Source organism: Periophthalmus magnuspinnatus, chromosome 11 (assembly GCF_009829125.3).
Source record: "Periophthalmus magnuspinnatus isolate fPerMag1 chromosome 11, fPerMag1.2.pri, whole genome shotgun sequence".
In the NCBI taxonomy this organism is placed as follows: domain Eukaryota; kingdom Metazoa; phylum Chordata; class Actinopteri; order Gobiiformes; family Gobiidae; genus Periophthalmus; species Periophthalmus magnuspinnatus.
Genome location: NC_047136.2, coordinates 31,836,807 through 31,858,567, shown reverse-complemented (window position 1 = coordinate 31,858,567; position 21,761 = coordinate 31,836,807). Strand labels below are relative to the sequence as shown.

Here is a 21,761-nt window from a genome sequence, read left to right as displayed (position 1 = left end):
ACAACGGTAGATGAAGCCTGGTTTTGTGCAGGGAAGGCAAACAGTTTAAACCAGTGTCAGGGCCAATGCAGTCAATCTGGTTGCAGTCTGATGTAGTCCTCCTGTAATCCTGGTTTAGGTCTGAAATGGCGAAAGAGTACAATTTTAAGATGCACAGTACAATATTTTAGGTAGAGAGTTTTCCACCTGCTTGTCTTTATGGAGATGATGTTGCTTTGTCCAAGAATTGCATTAAACACTTGCGTATATCCATGGAGATAAGTGATTTATTTTTTGCTTATATTTTGGTGTTTTAAATATAAATTAACAAATCCAAAATAGAGTTTATTGCCTGTTACTTGAACACATCATGTAAAGTAATAACATCTTGCTGTAAAAAACAGAAGTTACTAGAAGCACTTTAAGGGATTGCATTGTTCAGGCTCTTTTTGACTTCTCAGGATCAGAACACATTTGGAATTTCCCTAGGTTTTAAAAATGTATTTGTATGTAAAACAAATGTTTTTTAGCACCTATGGTAACCTGAGTCACACTCGGTTATCACTCTGAAGCGGCTTCTACACATTTATCAATCTGGAATGTCTCTCTGAAAGCAAGTGGGAAAAGGCGGAACCTCATAATGAATATTTGAATCTGATTGGTGGCATCTTCACAACAGCAGAACAAGCAGTGCAATATAAGGGCTGTCATGATGCAGGGGTAAAAAAAAGAAGGAATCCTATACTTTTCAGAGCATGCTTGTAGAGGTCTAGCCTACAGGGTTACACAGAATGCAGACATGGGAAGGGCATTTGACAACACATAGGGATGGCATCTGACACACAGAGACATTTGACAATATGTTATAGAGGTCTAAGCATGCAGATTTATTCTACACAAAAATACAGAATCCTTTTGCTTTTATTGTTCTTGTTTGCAGAGGACATTCCTACATAACAGGTGATTTTTGTGTTTTGTGTTGTAAAGACCGCTGCTCAGCTTTCTGCAGATGTAGACATAGACTCCACCCATGCCTCAGTCAGCCCCAGTGTCCAGTCTGAGGACGAAACCCTGGTACGGAGGAAGATCCTGGACAACCAGTACAAGTGCTTTGAGAAGATGCATCGCGACCCGGCCTATAACCGCACCGGTACAGCAGGGCATCTGGGCCAAAACAACAGGACAACAAGACAGTGGTTGGGAGAAGGAATGGGAGACACGGGACAGGAGACATGATATGTGAAACTGTGGTGGAGTTTGCTGGTTAGACTGTGGTGGTTGGATGGTGGTGGTTGGATGGTGGTGGTTGGATGGTGGTGGTTGGACTGTGGGGTTGGACTGGGGGGTTGGACTGGGGGGTTGGACTGGGGGGCTGGACTGTGGGGCTGGACTGTGGGGCTGGACTGTGTGGTTGGACTGTGGTGGTTGGACTGTGGGGTTGGGCCATGGTTGTTGGACTATGATTGTTGAACTGAGGTGGTTGGACTGAGGTGGTTGGACTCTGGCGGTTGGACTGTGGTGGGTGCAGGACAGGGGACATGTCTTTGGTGGCGTCCTCAGTCATCTGTGTGTCCCAGGTCTGTACTGTGCTCGTAATTGGGATGGCTGGCTGTGCTGGGATGACACTCCGGCTGGCACCTTGACCTCCCAGAACTGCCCCAACTACTTTGTGGACTTCGACCCCACAGGTACTCACACACTAGGTACATTAGGTACTCTACAGGTGCCCACACATTATGTATTCCACAGTTGCTGACACCCTAGGTCAGGGGGTGTCCAAACTATATCCCGGGGGGCAAATGCGGCCGCAAACCAATATTTATTGGCCCTTTGGCCTTCATTGAACTGGCCCAATTGATCATAATCATACTTTTTACTGCAAAATTTTAGTAATCCTACCAATATAACATAAATAACATCACATTTCATTGTCATACAGACCTAATATTAATATCTTAAGCCGTATTTAAAGTATGACGTCAAACTATGTTAAATGCACATCTGAATTATCCACTGTATTGACACTGGTCTGTGGCCCTCCATGTCAAATATGTTTCAAGATATAGCCCTCAGTGAAAAGAGTTTGGGCACCCCTGCCCTCTGGTAAATTAGATTCTCCACAGGAACTCACACATTAGGTGCTTCAACAGGTGCTCTTATACTAGGTACATTAGGCATTTCACCTCAACCTTTAGGTACATTTGGTACACCATCTGTGCTCACACATTAGGTACTCACACAGATGCTCACAACATTAGGTATTCACGGGTGCTCACACATTAGATATTCCACAGATGCTCACGCTCTAGGTGCTCCACAGGTGATCATACATTGGGTACTCCACAGATGCTCACACATTGGGTACTCCACATGTGCTCATGCATTAGGTATTCCACAGATGCTCACACATTAGGTACTCCACAGATGCTCACGCATTAGGTACTCCACAGATGCTCACGCATTAGATACTCCACAGATGCTCACGCATTAGGTACTCCACAGATGCTCACGCATTAGGTACTCCACAGGTACCTACACTCTAGGTACTCTACAACTCTGCATGTGCTCACATATTAGGTACTCTGTCTTTGGTAAAATTACCCTGACCTGTACTTCTGTGTCTCAGAAAAGGCCACAAAGTTCTGTGGAGAAGACGGGCTGTGGTTCCGGCACCCGGACACCAACCGAACCTGGTCCAACTACACACGCTGCAATGAGAACACCAAGGCCAAGCTCAGGGTACGGTTCCTTATGAATGACAGATCACAGCCCTTTTATTTAACCATCTTACTGCAGACAGAAATAGGTACATGAATGAGCTCTATACTAATCTAATGCTGGTTATAACTTAGACCATAAAGTCAGTGGCACCACGTCACATTTGAAGCCTTGTCAGTATAAATTCACCAATAGGACTTTACTGTTACTGTACTGAGTAGGTTTATGCTGTGTTCCAGTCAGCCTACATCCTGTTCTACATGGCCATCGTAGGCCACGCCCTCTCCATTGCCTCTCTGCTCATCTCACTGGCCATCTTCTTCTATTTCAGGTAGGTCCTCCTCTGCTTTACGACATTTGAAAAGTACTCTGGAAACCATCCAAGTGGGACAGACTGAACAGCTGGCATGCAGGCCATATGTTAAAGGTCATAGGGCATAATAGACTATTGTGAGCTGTTGTTGCCTCTTCAAAAACATACCTAGAGTTGTGTTTTGTTTCATTTACACATTGACTAACCTTTTATTATTAGTCTGTCCACATCTCCAAAGCTCAAAATGCTCAGTTCAAACTTGTTATGTCATGTAGTTTTCAAGTTAACAGTTCTGTTTTACCTTTAGTTCAGCAGAGATTAGCAGTTCCAGGTTTGAAATTATTATTATCATTATACAAATGATTCTAGTGAATGTGTGTGGAGTTTAAAAACACAGTGAAGCACTTCCTATATTACATGACATCACAAGTGTTTTCAGTTTGAAAGAAGAACTAAATATGCTAGATTTGTGTGTTAAACATGTGTGAATGAAACAAAACACAACTCCAGGTCTGTATGAAACATCATTATAACATAGATCAGAAAATATGTATTATAGGCTCTTTAGAGAGGCAAATGTATAGTTAAAATCTTATGGCAAAGGACCATATTTTTAAACATTTTAAATTGTAATATTAACTTGAAAGAAATGCGTGAGTTGCCTTCTGCACACTATCATCACAAAAAAGCACAGTGCTGCTGGACCATGCTGAAGGTCGCAGTGTTAAAATTTTTTTATTTGTGCCAAAATAGGCTACATGTGATGCAGAAAAAGATCACAGAATGGAGTTTAGAGAAGTGCGGATGTTGGTGGGGGGTAGGGGAAAAACACGAGCAAAGGTGTTTGAATGCAGAAGAATAAAGATTACTCAAAACACAAATTCAGCTTTGAAAACCAATTATAACATGGTTACATGCTCTGAAAAGTTAATCTGGCCAAATATGTCTTGAAGTACTATACACTGAATATAATTATTTGTTTTTATAAATAAATAAAAAAAAAGGTAACTGAAAATTTTTTAATATCAATTAACAAAAAAGCTCCACTAAAATAGCATATTTTAGTATTTTAGCGAGTCTTACTTAAAAAAATGAGACCATCCACACCCATATGTGAGAATGATCAAACTGGGACAGACTGAAACAGTGAGTGAGGAGAAGGGTCTTAGAATGTGGAATAGAACGTTTTCGAAATTGGAGGTGAAGGTCTTAGAATGTGGAGAAGGAGGTCTTAGAATATGTGGGAGGATTTTTTGATATGGAGGTGAAGGTCTTAGAATGTAGAGGAGAAGGTCTTATGGTGTGGTTTCACACTGGACCGTCAAAAACGTGTTGGATGCTTCTAGTTGGATGTCTTTGCATTTGAAAACAAACGAAAGTGTCATAACGCTAGGCATGTGGGACCAAGGGAAGTGTTCAACAGTGTTTATTTATAAGGTGAGGGTTGACAAATGACGGTAGATCAGACTGTGTGTCGGGAGCGGGGAGTAGCTGTGGTCCGGGGTAAAAGTGAGGAGCTGGGTCTGAGACGAGGAGTACAGTACCCAGTACAGAGAGCAGGGTCGAAGGCGGGAGTGCTGAGCTGGTCCAAGGAGCGGGATTTGGAGAGGAGCAAAGGTAATCCAGTAAGCATGTAAAAAGCAAAGAAAAAACATGAACAAAGCCGAGCAAGGTATATTCACGTGAACACGTGGACAATCTGGCACTGAGTGTCGGGTCCTGGCTTCTTTTATCCAGCCGCAGGTGCAGCTAATGATGATTGCTTCTAGGTGTGCATGGGAGGAGCCAAGATCTTCGCCTAGCTCCAGACTCAGACACATGAGGGAGGGGGGAAAGGACAACAAGTGAGGCAGGACAGACCAGGATCGTGACAGAAAGATACTTGAAGCGTGTACAGGGTGTCCACTGTGAGTGCCTTTGAATGTTTTGTTTTTCCTTTGTCTTTGTGATTGATGCACACCAGCTGGAGAAACTGGCTTTAGTGTATTTATTACATAAGTCCATCAAGGGTGGTGGTTGGCTCGGTGGCGGCATATCTTGGTCTGTGACTGGTCTTTATGCTAGCCAGTGCACCCAGCATAATTAAGTTAGCACTAGTTTGTAGCTGATGTCTTTCTACTTTTTCCGGATAATGACATTGCTAAAACACTGCATCGTAGTCTCTGATTGGTTCACGCTGCGCGTCAATTGGCAAGATGTTCAGCTTTTTCAACTCTTGGATGCGTGAACAAAGTGTCCGATGCCTGAACGTTCAAGACGTGCTGCGTCAATGCCAGATTTGCACTGCTCTGACGCTTGAAAATGCGCCGCAAAAATGTAGAGCAGCCACGTGTGTCCACCATAGACTTTGCATGTAAACTCGAAAATGTGGAGGTGAAGGTCTCAGAATTTGGAGGAGGAGGTCTTAGCATGTGGAGGAGAAGGACGTAGAATGTGGAGGTCTTAGAATGTGGAGAAGAAGGTCTTTGAATGTGGAGGAGTGTATGTGTTTGAAAATATAAAAACAGTTGTTTAAAGGAAATGTATGCATCCTGTGCTGTAACTATAAAATAAAAAATAAAATAAAAAATTCACAACTGAACCTGAGTTGGACATAGAGGAGACAAGTGTTTCTCATTCTCAGTATATGGACAGGCCTCCTTTTAGTTTTCAACCAATGGAATCCAGCATTGAAACTGACAACCCAAATGAGACACTGAGACTCATTCTGCTCTCTGATTGGATAATCATCTTGAGAACAACTAACTCTGTTTCTCCACACCTGTTATTACTGCTGTATAAATGTATCATTAAGCCCATCCTACTGTACTGTTCCATGTGCTTCTATAACATGCTTACTGTTAAAAATCGGACCAAACTCATAAAAGTAACACACATAGCTGCTGAAATCATAGGACTCCACACACCCAATCTCACAGATCTAAATAATTGGGCTATTGAACGCTTTGCACTCTCCATAATAAAGGACTTCACTCACCCCCTCCAGGACCATCTAATCCCTCTGTCCTCAGGACAGAGGTATAGGGCGATCAGGTGCAGGAGGGCACGGTTTGGTAGAAGCCTGATCCCAGCAGCCATTGCTTTCTTAAGCAACAGGCCCCGCTGAGGCATAATGTCTGTTTTGTAATGTGTTTATGTGACTGTGATGTTTGGTGTTTATATGTGTATATGTCAAACGAGCTCTGTGTATGTGGAAAAGAATCTCCCCTCGGGGAACAATAAAGTCTAAGTCTAACAAAAACACCAAATTATAACAAAAATAATATATATTTGATGTCATGAGATATATAGATTTGAATGTGTTCACCTCATATCTGGCGACTCAGGTCTTGTTTATGACATCTTAACACAGCTTACGTAAAGTTCCTTTTATTATTTTTTATTTAACAAGCCAGTGGGATTCATCTGATATTAGGGATGGGCGATAACACAATTTTTGTTATCGATACTATACCAAGTACTTTCGTGGGTACATTTTTAACACCAATACTTGATACTGGTCTAATCATATTTTAATGAATATATGTATAAAAAGGGTTTCAGATATGCTCTAGAGGACAAACAAGACACTTATTAATGTTTTTTTGCACACTGTCCCTTCAAATAAACTAATAAACTAAACTAAACTTGATACAGAAGGATCAGTCCAGTGCTGCTGGTGAAGGCGTTAAGGTGCCCTAACATGTCTACAATTGATGGTTAGATGAGATTTTGCCACTGTTCTTGCAGGTGTTCCTCATCAGCTTTGTGCCTCTTATACACTGCCTGGCCAAAAAAAAAAGGTCACACACAATATTTCATTGGATCGCCTATAGCTTTGACTGAGGCACATATTTGCTGTGGCATTGTTTTTGTAAGCTTCTGCAATGTCACAAGATTTATTTCCATCCTGTGTTGCAATCCCTGATTCCCCTCCCTGAACCACCACCTTAGCGTGGTCGAGGGGTTTGAGCACCCAAATGATCCTGGGAGCTATGTTGTTGGGGGCTTCATGCCCCTGGTAGGGCCACCCATGGAAAACAGGTTCTGGGAGACGGGTCTGATAAAGAGCGGTTCAGAAGCCCCACATGATAAGCAGTAGAACAAGGCCAGTTATGTCGCCCATGTGGCCGGGCCTTTTCCCACCGGGCCCAGCCCAAAGGAGCGACGTGGTGCCATCCTCCCATGGACCCACCACCTGCGGGAGGAGCCATGAGGGGCGGGTGCAAAAAGATCTGGGCGGCAACGGACCTCCAGACATGGAGACTAGCTCTGGGGACATGGAATGTTACCTCGCTGGGGGGTAAGGAGCCTGAGCTTTTGCGGGAGGCTGAACGTTACCGGCTAAATATAGACAGTCTCACCTCCACACACAGCTTGGGCTCTGGAACCAAACTCCTTGAGAGGGGCTGGAATCTCTATTTCTCCCGTGTTGCCTGCGGCGGCTAGCTGGTGTGGAAATGCTCATTGCCCCAAAGCTCAGCTGCCACGTGTTGGAATTCACCCCGGTGAACGAGACAGTCGCGTCCCTGCGCTTCCGGGTCAGGGACAGGTCTCTCACTGTTGTGTCGGCCTATGGGCCAAACAGTAGCAAACGATTGTTCTCCTGGGGGACTTCAATACCCATGTGGGTAATGACAGTGACACCTGGAGGGGCATGATTGGGACGAATGGCCTCCTTGATCTGAACCCGAGCGGTGTTTTATTATTGGACTTCTTAAAGACTTCTGCTAGTCACAGTTAGTCCATAATGAACACCATGTTCAAGTACAAGGGTGTCCATCAGTGCACATGACACCAGGACATCATAGGTCGGCGGTCAATGATCAACTTTGTTGTTGTGTCATCTGATCTCCGTCTGCGTGTCTTAGACACATGGGTGAAGAGAGGCTGAGCTGTCGACCGATCATCACCTGGTCGTAAGTTGGATGCGCTGGTGGAGGAGGAAGCTGGCGGAGCCCTCTCTCAGAGGGGTCTTCAACTCACTCAGGCTGGGGACATGGACTCTGTGTGGGCCATGTTCTCCACCTCTATTGTCGATGCGGCTGCTCATAGCTGTGGCTGTAAGGTCTGCAGTGCTTGTCACGGCGGCAACCCCTGAACCTGGTGATTGACACCGATAGTAAGGCATGCCGTCAGGCTGATGAAAGAGTCCTGTTGGGCCGTCCGACCCCTCAGGAGGGGGAAGCAGTGCTTCACCAACACTGTTTACAGTGTGTGCGGAGGGTTGCTGACCTCGACTGGGGATGTTGTTGGGCGGTGGAATACTTTGAGGATCTCCTCAATCTCACTGTCACATCTTCCGAAGAGGAAGCAGAGACTGGAGACCCAGAGAAGGACTCGTCCATCACCCTGGCTGAAGTCACCGAGGTGGGGGGTGGACGAGATCCGTCCCGAATACCTCAAGTCTCTGGATGTTGTGGCAGTTGGGGACAGTGCCACTGGACTGGCAGACCGGGGTGGTGGTCCCTCCGTATACACACTCCGCAGCCTTCCCAGTAAGGTCTATTCCAAGATACTAGTGAGGAGAATTCAACCAATAGTTGAACCTCGGATTCAGGAGGAGCAGTGTGGTTTTCATCCCGGTCTTTGAACACTGGACCAGCTCTATACTCTCCGGGTCCTCAAGGGTTCATGGGAGTTTGCCCAAACAGTCCACATGTGTTTTGTGGATCTGGGGAAGGTATTCGACAAAGACCCTTGTGGTGTCCTTTGGGGGTGCTCCGGAAATATGGGGTCCGGGGCCCTTTGCTAAGGGCTGTCCGGTCCCTGTATGACCGGAGCAGGAGCTGCGTTCGCATTGCCGGTAAGTCAAGTAAGTCAGACCTGTTTCCAGTGCATGTTGGACTGCGCCAGGGCTGCCCTTTGTCACCGTTTCTGTTAATTATATTTATGGACAGAATTTCTAGGCACAACCAGGAGCTGGAGAGGGGCTGGTTTGGGAAACACAGGATCTCATCTCTGCCGTTTGCAGATGATGTTGTCCTGATGGCTTCATCGAGCCAGGACCTGCAGCAGGCACTGGGGCGGTTTGCAGTTGATTGTGAAGCGGCTGGGATGAAAATCAGCTCTTCCTCCATCCCTGCTTAGACTGCTGCCTCCGCCACCTGGTCCCGGATAAGCGGAAGAAAATTGATGGATGGATGGTGTTGCATTAATTTTTCACCAAGTTTTTGCATTAATGATGGTAGAGTCTGACCGCTGTGCAAAGCCTTCTCCAGCACATCCCAAAGATTCTCAGTGGGGTTAAGGTCTGGACTCTGTGGTGGACAATCCATGTGTGAAAATGTTGTCTCAGTCTTCCTGAACCACTGTTTCACAATTTTAGCCTGATGAATCTTGGCATTGTCATCTTCGAATATGCCCGTGCCAACAGGGAAGAAAAACAATCCATTGATGGAATAACCTGGTCATTCAGTATATTCAGGTAGTCAGTTGACCTCATTCTTTGAGCACAAACTGTTGCTGAACCTAGACCTGACCAACTGGAGGTGGCTTATAACTATTTGCTTCGTTAAATCTTTTTTTTTTTTATCTAAGTTTTTTTGGCTGGGCACTGTACGTCACCACTTCAGTGGGATTTTCCATTCTGCTAGGATAAGGTTTGTTTAAAAAAAACAACAACAAAAAAAAACAGTTGGATTGTTGTTAGTTTGTTTTTTTGTTTTTGTGTTTTGTGTTTTTGTACTAGCTGAAACTAAAACTATTATCAGTGAGTGAATTTCATGTCATTTATTTATTTATTTTAACACAATGGACACAATGGATGAATCATGACTATAGCACTTCGAGAGGCCTCGACAGGCCTGTAAAGAACATTACGTTTGGAAAGCATTATTATGATTATTATTATTATGATTATTAGAGCAGTGTGAGGGCTTGTGCCTAGAGACTGGAGCCTAATGTTTGTTGTTCCAGAGCAGACTTCACTGATGCAGTGAGTGAGTGTGGAACACATCTGTGCCAGGTACATGTCTTCCTCCTCTTCATCGCGCAATCTGCCAGATTGCTCCTCTCCTCCTCTGCTCTGCTATTGGGGAGTCACTGTGACCCACTCAGCTATGACCCTCTCCTTGCAAAGGCTCAAACTACAGCAGACTTACAAAGCTATAACTCACATGTAGATTTAAGACTGTAGTGTCAGCAGAACATGACCAAGCCCAACATGAACACACAGACTTGGAGCAGCCCAGAGCAGCCTAGAGCAGCCTCGAACTCCAGAGTGCATTCTCAGAGGAGGAGGAAGAGGAGGAGGGTTCTTGTTTTCAGTCACTAAATATATCACAGCAATTAGTTCCAGATGTGCTCCCAACAGTATTTGCTTATACCACCATCAACCCACACTACTCAATTCTAATAGTACAATGCTAAAGTCAAGGTTTTAAAGCTACACATTTTAACATGGTTGAGGATAGACCCTCCACTCTGTTTCCATGGAGATGATAAATAAATTAAATGTCATAATGGTGGAACATTTCAGTCAGGAAGCATGTCTTCAACCAAAAAGTTGCCTAGTTGCCTTGCCTGCTTTAACAATAAAAAATAATACTAGGTCAGCAAAGGGTCCTGGTTTGGTCCTGACTGTGATCGCAGTTTAGTCCTGATGTAGACCTGCTTGCTTTTGTCCTCACAATAGAATGTGCTTTTCAACATTCAATCTTAGTACTCTGAAGGTTTACACAGATATAAGGCCACATGGGAATAGAACACAGTGGTCCAGGTAGGTTCCATAGTGGTCCACTATACTAGTATACTACTCTATGTGTCTTATACTTAGCGATACAGCTCAAGGTCATTCTAAATCTTTTCAAGAAAAGTTCATTTCTGTCCTCTGAATGTGACTTTTTTAGTATTGATACCTGCTCAAATGAGTATGTAGTTTTGATACTAGTTTTAGTATTTTTTGGTAACAGATTTTTGATACTTTTCACAACCCTATGTCTAGAAAATTTTTGAAGCCAAGGAGATACTGTTTCCTCCTGACTTCTTCAATGCATTTACACAGTATTACATTGGATATTTCTGAACATTGAGTAAATAAATGCTTTAGCATGCTTTGTTTAGTCTGTTAAGAAATCCTAGGTCCTTGCGACGTGATTAGAAAATGTACCACAGACAGGCAGCTGACAGAACCAAAATAGTCTCCAAACCCCAAGTCCATAGAATGCACGCCGAATACTGTACACACATCTATTTGCAGTTTGATCGGTAGATTCAACTGATACTTTACAGCTGATGTCATCAACATTACCAGAGGATAAAGCAAAAATTCTAATCTGGCAACTAGACAAAAAGTTGTAGAAGTGAAGGCATTTGGCTGCTCATCCAAGCCACTTCTTCAGTTCTGGTCAGATTACTGGTGGACACTGTCTTATATCTATCTGAAGGGAGAAGCTAACTACATTGAAACTGTCATACCCATTGTTTACAGTTTCTGATTGTTGGAGATACACAAGTGTGAACTGTGCCTGACTCATACTAAGCATAATCATTCAGGATTTAAAGCATCAAAAATACAATTTTTACTTATTAAACCTTGTTTTGAGTGATTATAGCATTTTCAAAACAATAAAAGACAACGTGGTGATCCAAATATGTGTTAGCAGTTACCCCTGTTTAAAATGTGTGATTGTTATAATACATCTAATATTGTATGTGTTGTGCTGACAGGAGCCTGAGCTGCCAAAGGATCACTCTTCATAAGAACCTGTTCTGCTCATATGTCCTGAACTCAGCCCTCACCATCCTGTACCTGGTGGTTGTAGTCAACAATCTCGCTTTGGTGGAGCGCAACCCGGTCAGTCAAATACAAACCAGGCACACTCACTATGCATACATGTATAACAGGACAACCTGAGAACTGGCCTAATCTTGTGACTCGAATCTCAAAGATTTCAATAAAACATGTGGAGAAGCTGGTACATACTTGGACCATCCATGTAAACATACAGTATGATTTACATTAAGCACAGACTAGGAGAAGCATTCAACTGCCAGGAAAATATTACACCTGTGTTCAGATATGTATTCAGTTGGTTAAGAACAATGACACGCTGTTGTCCATCCACCGCACACTAGTTCATGTTTCATTGTTTTGATTAGAGATATATCATATCATATATCAACTTATAGTGTATCGGCTATAAGCCTTAAATCTCCAGCATAGGCCAATATTTTGTTTTGGTCAGTCAGAACTAAGTAGTGGTAGCCCTCCCCCTACAGGTTGCTTGTGAGAATGCATATGTCGTAAACAGGCCCCTTCCCCGTCAACTGAGTGCTCACATTTGTTTTCACAATACAGGTGAACTCTGTACACAACAAAATGTTGCAGATGACTTATGTTATTTTACTTTTTCTTATACACAAGGTGCCTTGTAAATATATTGTGTGCTCTGTGAGGCTTGTAATATGTAAATAAATAAGAACATTCAGAAGTCCTCCTGAAATCCCAAACAGATTGATCAGCCTCAGGCTGACTTTACATCGGAGCTAAAGTTGCTCGTTGCTACATTTACAGACTGACAATGCTGATTGCCAACAAAGAACACATGTATCTGCTGAACCATATAGCATGACTGCAGATGAAACATCATCTGACAGTCACAGACGTAACCTCACACACAATTGTGTTACCCCATTTAATGCTGGGCATGAAGTTAGCCATAGTCAGATATCATAGCAGGGCTAAATCTGCACATTGGTCTTGTTTACGCAACAAGTGAGATTAGCTGCACATATGCTGCAGCAGATGAAACAACTCAAAAGACATATGCAAGCCTTTGTTAACGTTACCGCTTCATAGGTAGCTCATTACATGGGAAAACGTCCATCCATTTCTTTCCGCGTTATCAGGGGCCGGGTCACGGAGGCACCAGTTTCAGCAGGGAGGCCCAGATTTCTCTTCCCTCTCCACACACACCTCCTCCAGCTCTTCCGGGAGGATTCCAAGGCGTTCCAAGGCCAGCCGAGAGACATAGTCCCTCCAACGTGTCCTGGGTCTTCCCCGGGGCCTTTTCCCAGTGGGACATGCCTGGAATACCTGCTTAAGGGGTTGTCCAGGAGGCATCTGGAATAGATGCCTCATTTCGACCACTTGTATCCACGATCTTGTGCTTTCGGTCATTACCCAGAGCTCATGACAGAGGTGAGGGTAGGAACGTAGATTAACCATGAAATCAAGAGCTTTGCCTTTTGACTCAGCTCCTTCTTCACCACAACGGACCGATACAGCGACCGCATCATTGCAGATGCTGCACCGATCCGCCTGTCAATCTCATGCTCCATCCTTCCCTCACTCGTGAACAAGACCCCGAGATACTTGAACTCTTCCACTTGAGGCAAGGACTCTCCACCCACTCGAAGAGGGCAAACCACCTTTATCCGGTTGAGAAACATGGCCTCGGATTTGGAGGTGCTGATTTTCATCCCAGTCACGTCACACTCGGCTGCAAACCGCCCCAGTGCCTGCTGCAGAACCTGGCTCGAAGAAGCCATCAGGACAACATCATTTACAAACAGCAGAAATAAGATTCTGTGGTTCCCAAACCAGACCCCCTTCGGCCCCTAGTTGTGCCTAGAAATTCTGTCCATAAATATAATGAACAGAACCGGTGACAAAGAGCATCCCTGGCGGATTCCAACATGCACCGGGAACAGGTCTGACTTACTGCTGGTAATGCGAACACAGCTCCTGCTCCAGTCATACAGGGACCGGACAGCCCTTAGCAAAGGGCCCCAGACCCCATACTCCCATAGCCCCCCCCACCCCACTCCTCCGGTCCCCCTTCTTATATAGAGGGATCACCACCCTGGTCTGCCATTCCACAGGTACTGTCCCCGACCACCACCCGATGTTGCAAAGGCATGTCAACCAAGACAGCTCCACAGCATCCAGAGATTTAAGATACTCAGAACGGATCTCATCCATCCCCGGAACCTTGCTACCTTAAGGATGTGTTAAGCTTGCCAACCACCTCAGTGACTTCAGCCAGGGTGATGGACGGGAAAACATATCATTCTAATAATAGCATCTGCTACCAAGATAACGGCGTTCTAAAGCAAACAATTATTCCAATGACACAACTAGAACAAAAATGCTACTCAGTTCTGCTTTAACACTTTAATACAAATAAATAGCTGCAAAAAAACATGACTATACAGCTCTCTTATAGGTTTGTGGTTTTAAAAAAAGAGATTGGTGGAAGTTTGTAGTAAATTTAAACATAATTTGGGGAAATAAGGAAAATTGGCCCGACATATTGGTCCAAAAATATCGGCAGATCTTATCAGCCAATTAGTTGCTCTGTATTCTGAACAATTGGTATCGGCATCGGCCATGAAAAAACCCACATTAGTCGATCTCTTGTTTTAGTCCGCTATGTTAGTGTGTTAATTTGTGATGTTGAAAGCACATAACTTGTGAGTAACAGTTGAAATATATATGAAATCCGTTTTTACTAGCAATTATAGCTGCAGTATTTAGTATTCATGCTAATTTACGCCCCTGAACATCTCAGCCCCCCCCATTTACATTTGTTCATTTCCTTGAGCTGCTCTAGGCTGGCGCAAGAGTGGTATGACCTGAATTGGGTTGGTGACTGTACTGTGAGTGTTCTGTGCATGTAAACATGAGTTAGACACTGGCAGAGCAAGAACAGGGCGGGAAAATGGGCAGAGGGAGGAGGCTGCTCGTCCCGCTGCTGCTCTCTAGGTCTCTCAGCTGAAAGAATAGGAAGAACAAAGGGAAAGAAAGTTTATATCAAGTTTATATTGATGTATTATAAGGTAAAGGCAGTGATTGGCCAATGGTGACATTTCTGATGAATTTCTACTTCGGCCCAATATTACACTTGTAGTTGTCATAGGAGGCTTTATGAAGTAGACATAACCAATCAGACAGGTAACATAGGCAGATAGATTTCTTTAAATAGAATACCAAATATTTACTCTTGACAAGGCCATTTTAACCCGAAAAGCCATTTTAACCATAAAGTCATATTTAGCTTTTTCTATTTTGTATTTGAAGATCATTAATTAAAATTTTGTTTATTGCAATCAGAAAGATCAATTGAAATATATTTTCTGATAAAAGGACTCCCACCTGCGTGTCTTCATTGCGATGTTATTTCTCTTCCTAGAATGTTCCTAAGTAAACTCATCTGTCTTGTTTTTTAAAAGCTAAAAAAGATACATTCTTATTGTGAGTTGGGGTCTCCACTCCACAGATTCTACCTGTAACTTGGCTGGGTGAGGTCTCAATGGAGAAAGATAGGTTAAGTGCCATACTGCTTAGCATTCAAGGCAAAACAGTAAAACAAGCCTGCCCAGTCTGTACCAGTCTGTACCCAGTGTACAATGCAGTGGCCAACTACACATGAACACAGGAGACATGCAAGAGTGGAGGTTGTGCTGTGTGTACCTCTTTAAGCTTTGAACAAAATGATTCCCTCCCTGAGCACCACAAACCTGCAGTGTTCTTTTTCATTACAGTCTGTACCTCTGTTCACCTCTGTCCTCAGTCTAAATATATACACAGGGGAATTTTTACCAGCCAGGCTAAATTACTGAAAAATTTGTGAATAACTGAGTGTCATTTTGCCATTAGAAATTATGCCTGTTATTCCTACCACAGTTCTAATATCTAAACGAGAGATGTGCTTCTGAGCAAAAGGACCATGCTGTCATGCTCTGTAAGCACATATATAGGCCTACAAAATATAAGATCTCCAGATCTTTCAACATTTAGTTTCCATCTATTTACTTTGAGTCAAGTTCACAAAGCACTTAAATCCTTGGATGTGCACAAATCACATAGACCAGACCTAGCTGATGCCCATTTTCTGAAAATACTGCTGGTTTTGTAGCTCAACCCCTGACATACATTTTTAACTTAACTGTGAGCACTATGGAAATTCCCAAAATTTGGAAATTGGCATTTGTCACTCCATTGTTCAAAGGTGATGATCCAAAAATTCTAAATAATTATAGACCAATTTCCAAACTCTGTATTCTATCAAAAACTTTGGAATCTCTGGTGAACAATCAGAAGCCCCTTATGAACAGAATTAAATCAAGGCAAGCTACGTCGCCCCGACCAGCGTTACAGGGGCCCCACCCTGGAGCCAGGCCTGGGGTGGGTGCTCGACAGCGAGTGCCTGGTGGCCGGGCCCAGCCGGGCTCAACCCGAAGGAGTGACGTGGGGCCGTCCTCATATGGACCCACCACCCGTAAGAGGATCCGTAAGGGGATGAAGATCTGGGCAGCAGTTGAATGCGGAGGCCTCGACGACCGAATCTCTGGACATGGAGACTGGCTCTGGGGACATGGAATGTCACCTCGCTGGGGGGGAAGGAGCTGGAGCTTGTGCGGGAGGTTGAGCGTTACCGACTAGATATAGTCGGCCTCGCCTCCACGCACAGTTTGGGCTCTGGAACCCAAATTCTTGAGAGGGGCTGGACTCTCCATTTCTCTGGCGTTGCCCGCGGGGAGAGGCGGCAAGCTGGTGTGGGCTTGCTCATTGCCCCACAGCTCAGCCACTTCGTGTTGGGGTTCACTCCGGTGAACGAGAGGGTCGCGTACCTGCGCCTTCGGGTCGGGGATAGGTCTCTCACTGTTGTGTCGGCCTACGGGCCAAACAGCAGTGCAGAGTACCTGGCCTTCTTGGAGTCCCTGGGAGGGGTATTAGACAGTGCACTGACTGGGGACTCCGTTGTTCTCCTGGGGGACTTCAACGCCCATGTGGGTAACGACAGTGACACCTGGAAGGGCGTGATTGGGAAGAACGGCATCCCTGATCTGAACCCGAGGGGTGTTTTGTTATTGGACTTCTGTGCTAGTCACAATTTGTCCATAACGAACACCATGTTCGAGCACAAGGGTGTCCATCGGTGCACATGGCACCAGGACACTCTAGGTCGGAGGTCGATGATTGACTTTGTTGTCCTGTCATCTGACCTCCGACCGCGTGTCTTGGACACTCGGGTGAAGAGAGGGGCTGAGCTGTCAACCGATCACCACCTGGTGGCGGAGGAGGAAGCCGGACAGGCCTGGCAGACCCAAGCGTATTGTAAGGGTCTGTTAGGAACGCCTGGCAGAGCCCTCTGTCAGAGGGGTCTTCAACTCCCACCTCCGGGAGAGCTTCTCCCTGATCCCGGGGGAGGCTGGAGACATGGTGTGGGCCATGTTCTCCACCTCTATTGTCAATGCGGCCACTCGTAGCTGTGGTCATAAGGTCTGTGGTGCTTGTCGCGGCGGCAATCCCCGAACCCGGTGGTGGACACCGGAAGTAAGGGATGCCGTCAAGCTGAAGAAGGAGTCCTATCGAGCCTTGTTGGCTCGTGGGACTCCTGAGGCAGCCGATGAGTACAGGCGGGCCAAGCGTGCCGCAGCTCGTGCGGTTGCAGAGGCAAAAACTCAGGGTTGGGAGGAGTTTGGGGAGGCCATGGAGAAGGACTATCGGACGGCCTCAAAGAAATTCTGGCAAACCGTCAGATGCGTCAGGAGGGGGAAGCAGTGCTTCACCAACACTGTTTACAGTGCGGGTGGAGAGCTGTTGACCTCGACTGGGGATGTTGTCGGGCGGTGGAAGGAATACTTTGAGGATCTCCTCAATCCCCCGTCATGTCTTCCGAAGAGGAAGCAGAGACTAGGGACCCGGAGGCGGACTTGTCCATCACCCTGGCTGAAGTCACCGAGGTGGTTAGCAAGCTCCTCGGTGGCAAGGCTCCGGGGGTGAACGAGATCCATCCCGAGTACCTCATGTCTCTGGATGTTGTGGGACTGTCTTGGTTGACACGTCTCTGCAACATCGCGTGGCGGTCGGGGACAGTACCACTGGAATGGCAGACCGGGGTGGTCACACTCCTCAGCCGTCCCGGTAAGGTCTATTCCAGGGTACTGGAGAGGAGAATCAGACCGATAGTCGAACCTCGGATTCAGGAGGAGCAGTGTGGTTTTCGTCCTGGTTGTGGAACACTGGACCAGCTCTATACTCTCCATCGGGTCCTCGAGGGTTCATGGGAGTATGCCCAACCAGTCCACATGTGTGTTGTGGATCTGGAGAGGCATTCGACCGTGTCCCTTGTGGTGTCCTTTGGGGGGTGCTCTGGGAGTATGGGGTCCAGGGCCCTTTGCTAAGGGCTGTCCGGTCCCTGTATGACCAGAGCAGGAGCTGTGTTCGCATTGCCGGCAGTAAGTCAGACCTGTTCCTGGTGCATGTTGGACTCCGCCAGGGCTGCCCTTTGTCACCGTTTCTGTTGATTATATTTATGGACAGAATTTCTAGGCGCAGCCAGTGGCCGGAGGGGGTCTGTTTCGGGAACCACAGGATTTCATCTCTGCTCTTTGCGGATGATGTTGTCCTGATGGCTTCATCGAGCCAGGACCTGCAGCAGGCACTGGGGCGGTTTGCAGCCGAGTGTGAAGTGGCTGGGATGAGACTCAGCTCCTCCAAATCCGAGGCCATGGTTCTCGACCGGAAAAAGATGGTTTGCCCTCTCCGGGTGGGTGGTGAGTCTCTGCCCCAAGTGGAGGAGTTCAAGTATCTCAGGGTCTTGTTCACGAGTGAGGGAAGGATGGAGCATGAGATTGACAGGCAGATCGGTGCAGCGTCTGCAGTGATGCGGTCGCTGTATCGGTCCGTTGTGGTGAAGAAGGAGCTGAGCCGGAAGGCGAAGCTCTCGATTTACCGGTCAATCTACGTTCCTACCCTCACCTATGGTCATGAGCTCTGGGTAATGACCGAAAGGACAAGATCACGGATACAAGCGGCCGAAATGGGTTTCTGGCTGGGCGCACCCTTAGGGATAGGGTGAGGAGCTCGGTCACACGGGAGGAGCCCGTAGTAGAGCCGCTGCTCCTACACATTGAGAGGAGCGAGCTGAGGTGGCTCGGGCATCTGCTCAGGATGCCTCCTGGATGCCTCCCTAGGGAGGTGTTCTGGGCATGTCCCACCGGGAGGAGGCCCCGGGGAAGACCCAGGACACACTGGAGGGACTATGTCTCCTGGCTGGCCTGGGAACGCCTTGGGATCCCACCGGAGGAGCTGGAGGACGTGTCTGGGGTGAGGGAAGTTTGGGAGTTTGCTTAGACTGCTGCCCCCGCGACCCGGCCCCGGATAAGTGTAAGAAAATGGATGGATGGATGGATGGATGGATGGTGAATAAACAGTTAAAAGAATATTTACACTCTAAAAATATTTGATCTAAATTTCAGTCAGGATTTAGGATTTAACTGCAACTCTGAAGGTAATAAATGACATCTCAACAGGTTTAGACAACAAACAACACTGTACCTCACTATTCATTGATTTGTCAAAAGCATTTGCACAATATACTTAAACAGAGGTTGATCAATATAGGTCTGTCTGCTACAGCTGTTGGATGGATTTGCAACTATCTCACAGATAGATCTCAGTGTACTAAATCAGATGATATGTGCTGTGATACTCTCTCTGTGACAAAAGGAGTGCCGCAAGGGTCTGTCTTGGGGCCACTCCTATTCTCTATCTATATTTATGATGTTGGCAAAGATCTCATTGATACAAATGATCATTTCTATGCTGATGATATGATTCTTTATTGTTTTTCCAAAACTCTTGCCAACAGTGTTGTTACATTGCAAAATGCTTTTAATATTGTTCAGTACACTTTTTTACAATTAGACCTCTCTTTAAATCCAGACAAGACCAAACTAATGCTATTCACAAAGACAAAGAGTAATTCCCAGAACATTCCTTCTGTTGCTACTCTTCAAGAGACAAAAATAGAAGCAGTCAAATCATTTAAATACTTAGGTATTTTAATTGATGATAGTGTTAATTAATTGATGATAGTCTTTCTTTTAAAACATACATTGAACAACTGATTAACAAGCTAAGACTGAAAATTGGCTTTTATTTTAGGAACAAGTTATGTTTCTCTTTTAATGCAAAGAAGAGACTTGTTGCAGCAACGTTTTTACCCATTCTAGATTATGGAAATGTTATCTATATGAATGCCCCAACCCAAGCACTAAAATTGCTGGACTCCGTTTGCCATGCTTCTCTGCAATTTATCACAAACTGTAAGCCTCGGACACACCACTGTGAAGTGTACACATGTGTTGTTGGGCAGCACTGGACACTCGCAGGCTAAGTCACTGGTACATGTTAATTTATAAAGGGATTATGGGTCTGCTCCCTCCATATCTAAGCACGTATATTCAACATAAAACAGATGGACATTATGCTCTGCGATCACAAATCTACATGCTTCTTTCTGTCCCAAGTGTCCGCACAGAGACTGGTAAAGTGGCATTTCAATATTCTGCACCTTCAACATGGAATAATTTACAAAAAGTCTTGAAATTATAAGAACTGACTTCAATAGTTAGGCCCGAGCCTGGGACAACATCCCAGTGAGGGACTCATTAAAACCGGAGCATAGAAAATGGCAAAATCAAGTAGTAAACACGCCCCGACATGCCAGTGAGTGGTGTCAAAAATTAGAACTCGATGAGCTCTAATTGACCCAAAAGATCCTGAGAAAAAAATAACGAAAGACGACTCGGTAGCGCCACCTCAAACTTTGATTTTCATGGGGCCAATGGGAGCCCTACTCGGAAAAAAGTCAACGTAAAAATCCAAAACTCATATCAAAAAATAGAACATGTCAGGACATGACAAAACTGATATTATGGCCCTGCCCTGAAATGTACAGGAAGTCGGTCATATTGGATCAAACCTGGGAATGACAAAAGTGCACACCCTCGCATTCAGGACATCTCCTCACACAGTTTTCATCACAAACACTTCAAATTTGGCCAAATCCCACTCAACCCATGTGTGATTAAAGATTATCAATTACATTTTGAATATGACTCTGGGTGTGGTCAGTGTGAATTTTCAACAAAATCGCAATTTTTTGAAAATTGCAATAAAATATTTCTCTTTCACACATTTTTTGATGAGAAAACGCTAATACAGTGTTTATGCACATTTGTGTGCTGAACGCAATTATATGCAAATCAAGGCACTCTCTCACAAAATGGCTCTCTAGCGCCCTCTTCAAATTTCATTTTCAAAAATTCGTAGAAGACAAATGCTTTGACGTGGACGTGTGAAAAAAATCACAGGGGCCTTATTTGTGATGGGGCACAATGTGAGAAAGTCACATGACTGTAGCTGTTATGGTTTAGAAGAAAAATAATGGGTGGAAAATGCGTTTCCATTCTTCTTCTTCTTATTTTGGTGGCCGGATTGAAGCCACATTTGACCCCCTGAACGTTAACGAAAAGTCAATTTTATTGGACCCAAAACTTTATTCTTTTGATGTTCAAAAAAATGTATGTTTCAAAATGACTCAATAGCACCACCTCAAAATTTGAAATACATTACGGCAATGAGAGACCTTTTTCATCGTAGACAAATGAAATTTGGTACAAACATTGAACATGTTAAGACAAGTAAAAACCCTACAGGTTCAGGCCCATTGTGGGCGGAACCCCATTTTTTCAAAATTGTACCTGTCACATTTGGATTTTTGCGCCATGCATTTTCATTCAAGAAACTTGCAAATTGGTCAAAATGAACTAGGCCCATATGGGATTATAGGGAACTGTCTTGGATTTTTCTACATCATAACTCACACATGCAGTGTCCTATTTCCCGGCATTAATATACATTTTGTTTAAAGTCTTGATCTGCACGAAGTGATGTATGATTTACATATGTCAGAATTTTTTTCGTTCCACAGCGCCCCCTTGAACTTTTGAATTGGACCCAAAAAATTACTTT

General features: G+C 44.9%; 1 protein-coding gene across 1 annotated transcript in view; it reads left to right on the top strand.

Moving 5' to 3' along the window:
- calcr (calcitonin receptor) overlaps positions 1-21,761 on the top strand; it is a 203,819-nt gene that overhangs the window by 137,613 nt on the left and 44,445 nt on the right. Inside the window, exons 9-13 of the mRNA XM_055225250.1 lie at positions 967-1,129; positions 1,557-1,667; positions 2,606-2,718; positions 2,937-3,028; positions 11,660-11,786. Coding sequence (XP_055081225.1) covers positions 967-1,129; positions 1,557-1,667; positions 2,606-2,718; positions 2,937-3,028; positions 11,660-11,786 — 606 coding nt within the window. The remainder of the gene's footprint in view (positions 1-966; positions 1,130-1,556; positions 1,668-2,605; positions 2,719-2,936; positions 3,029-11,659; positions 11,787-21,761) is intronic.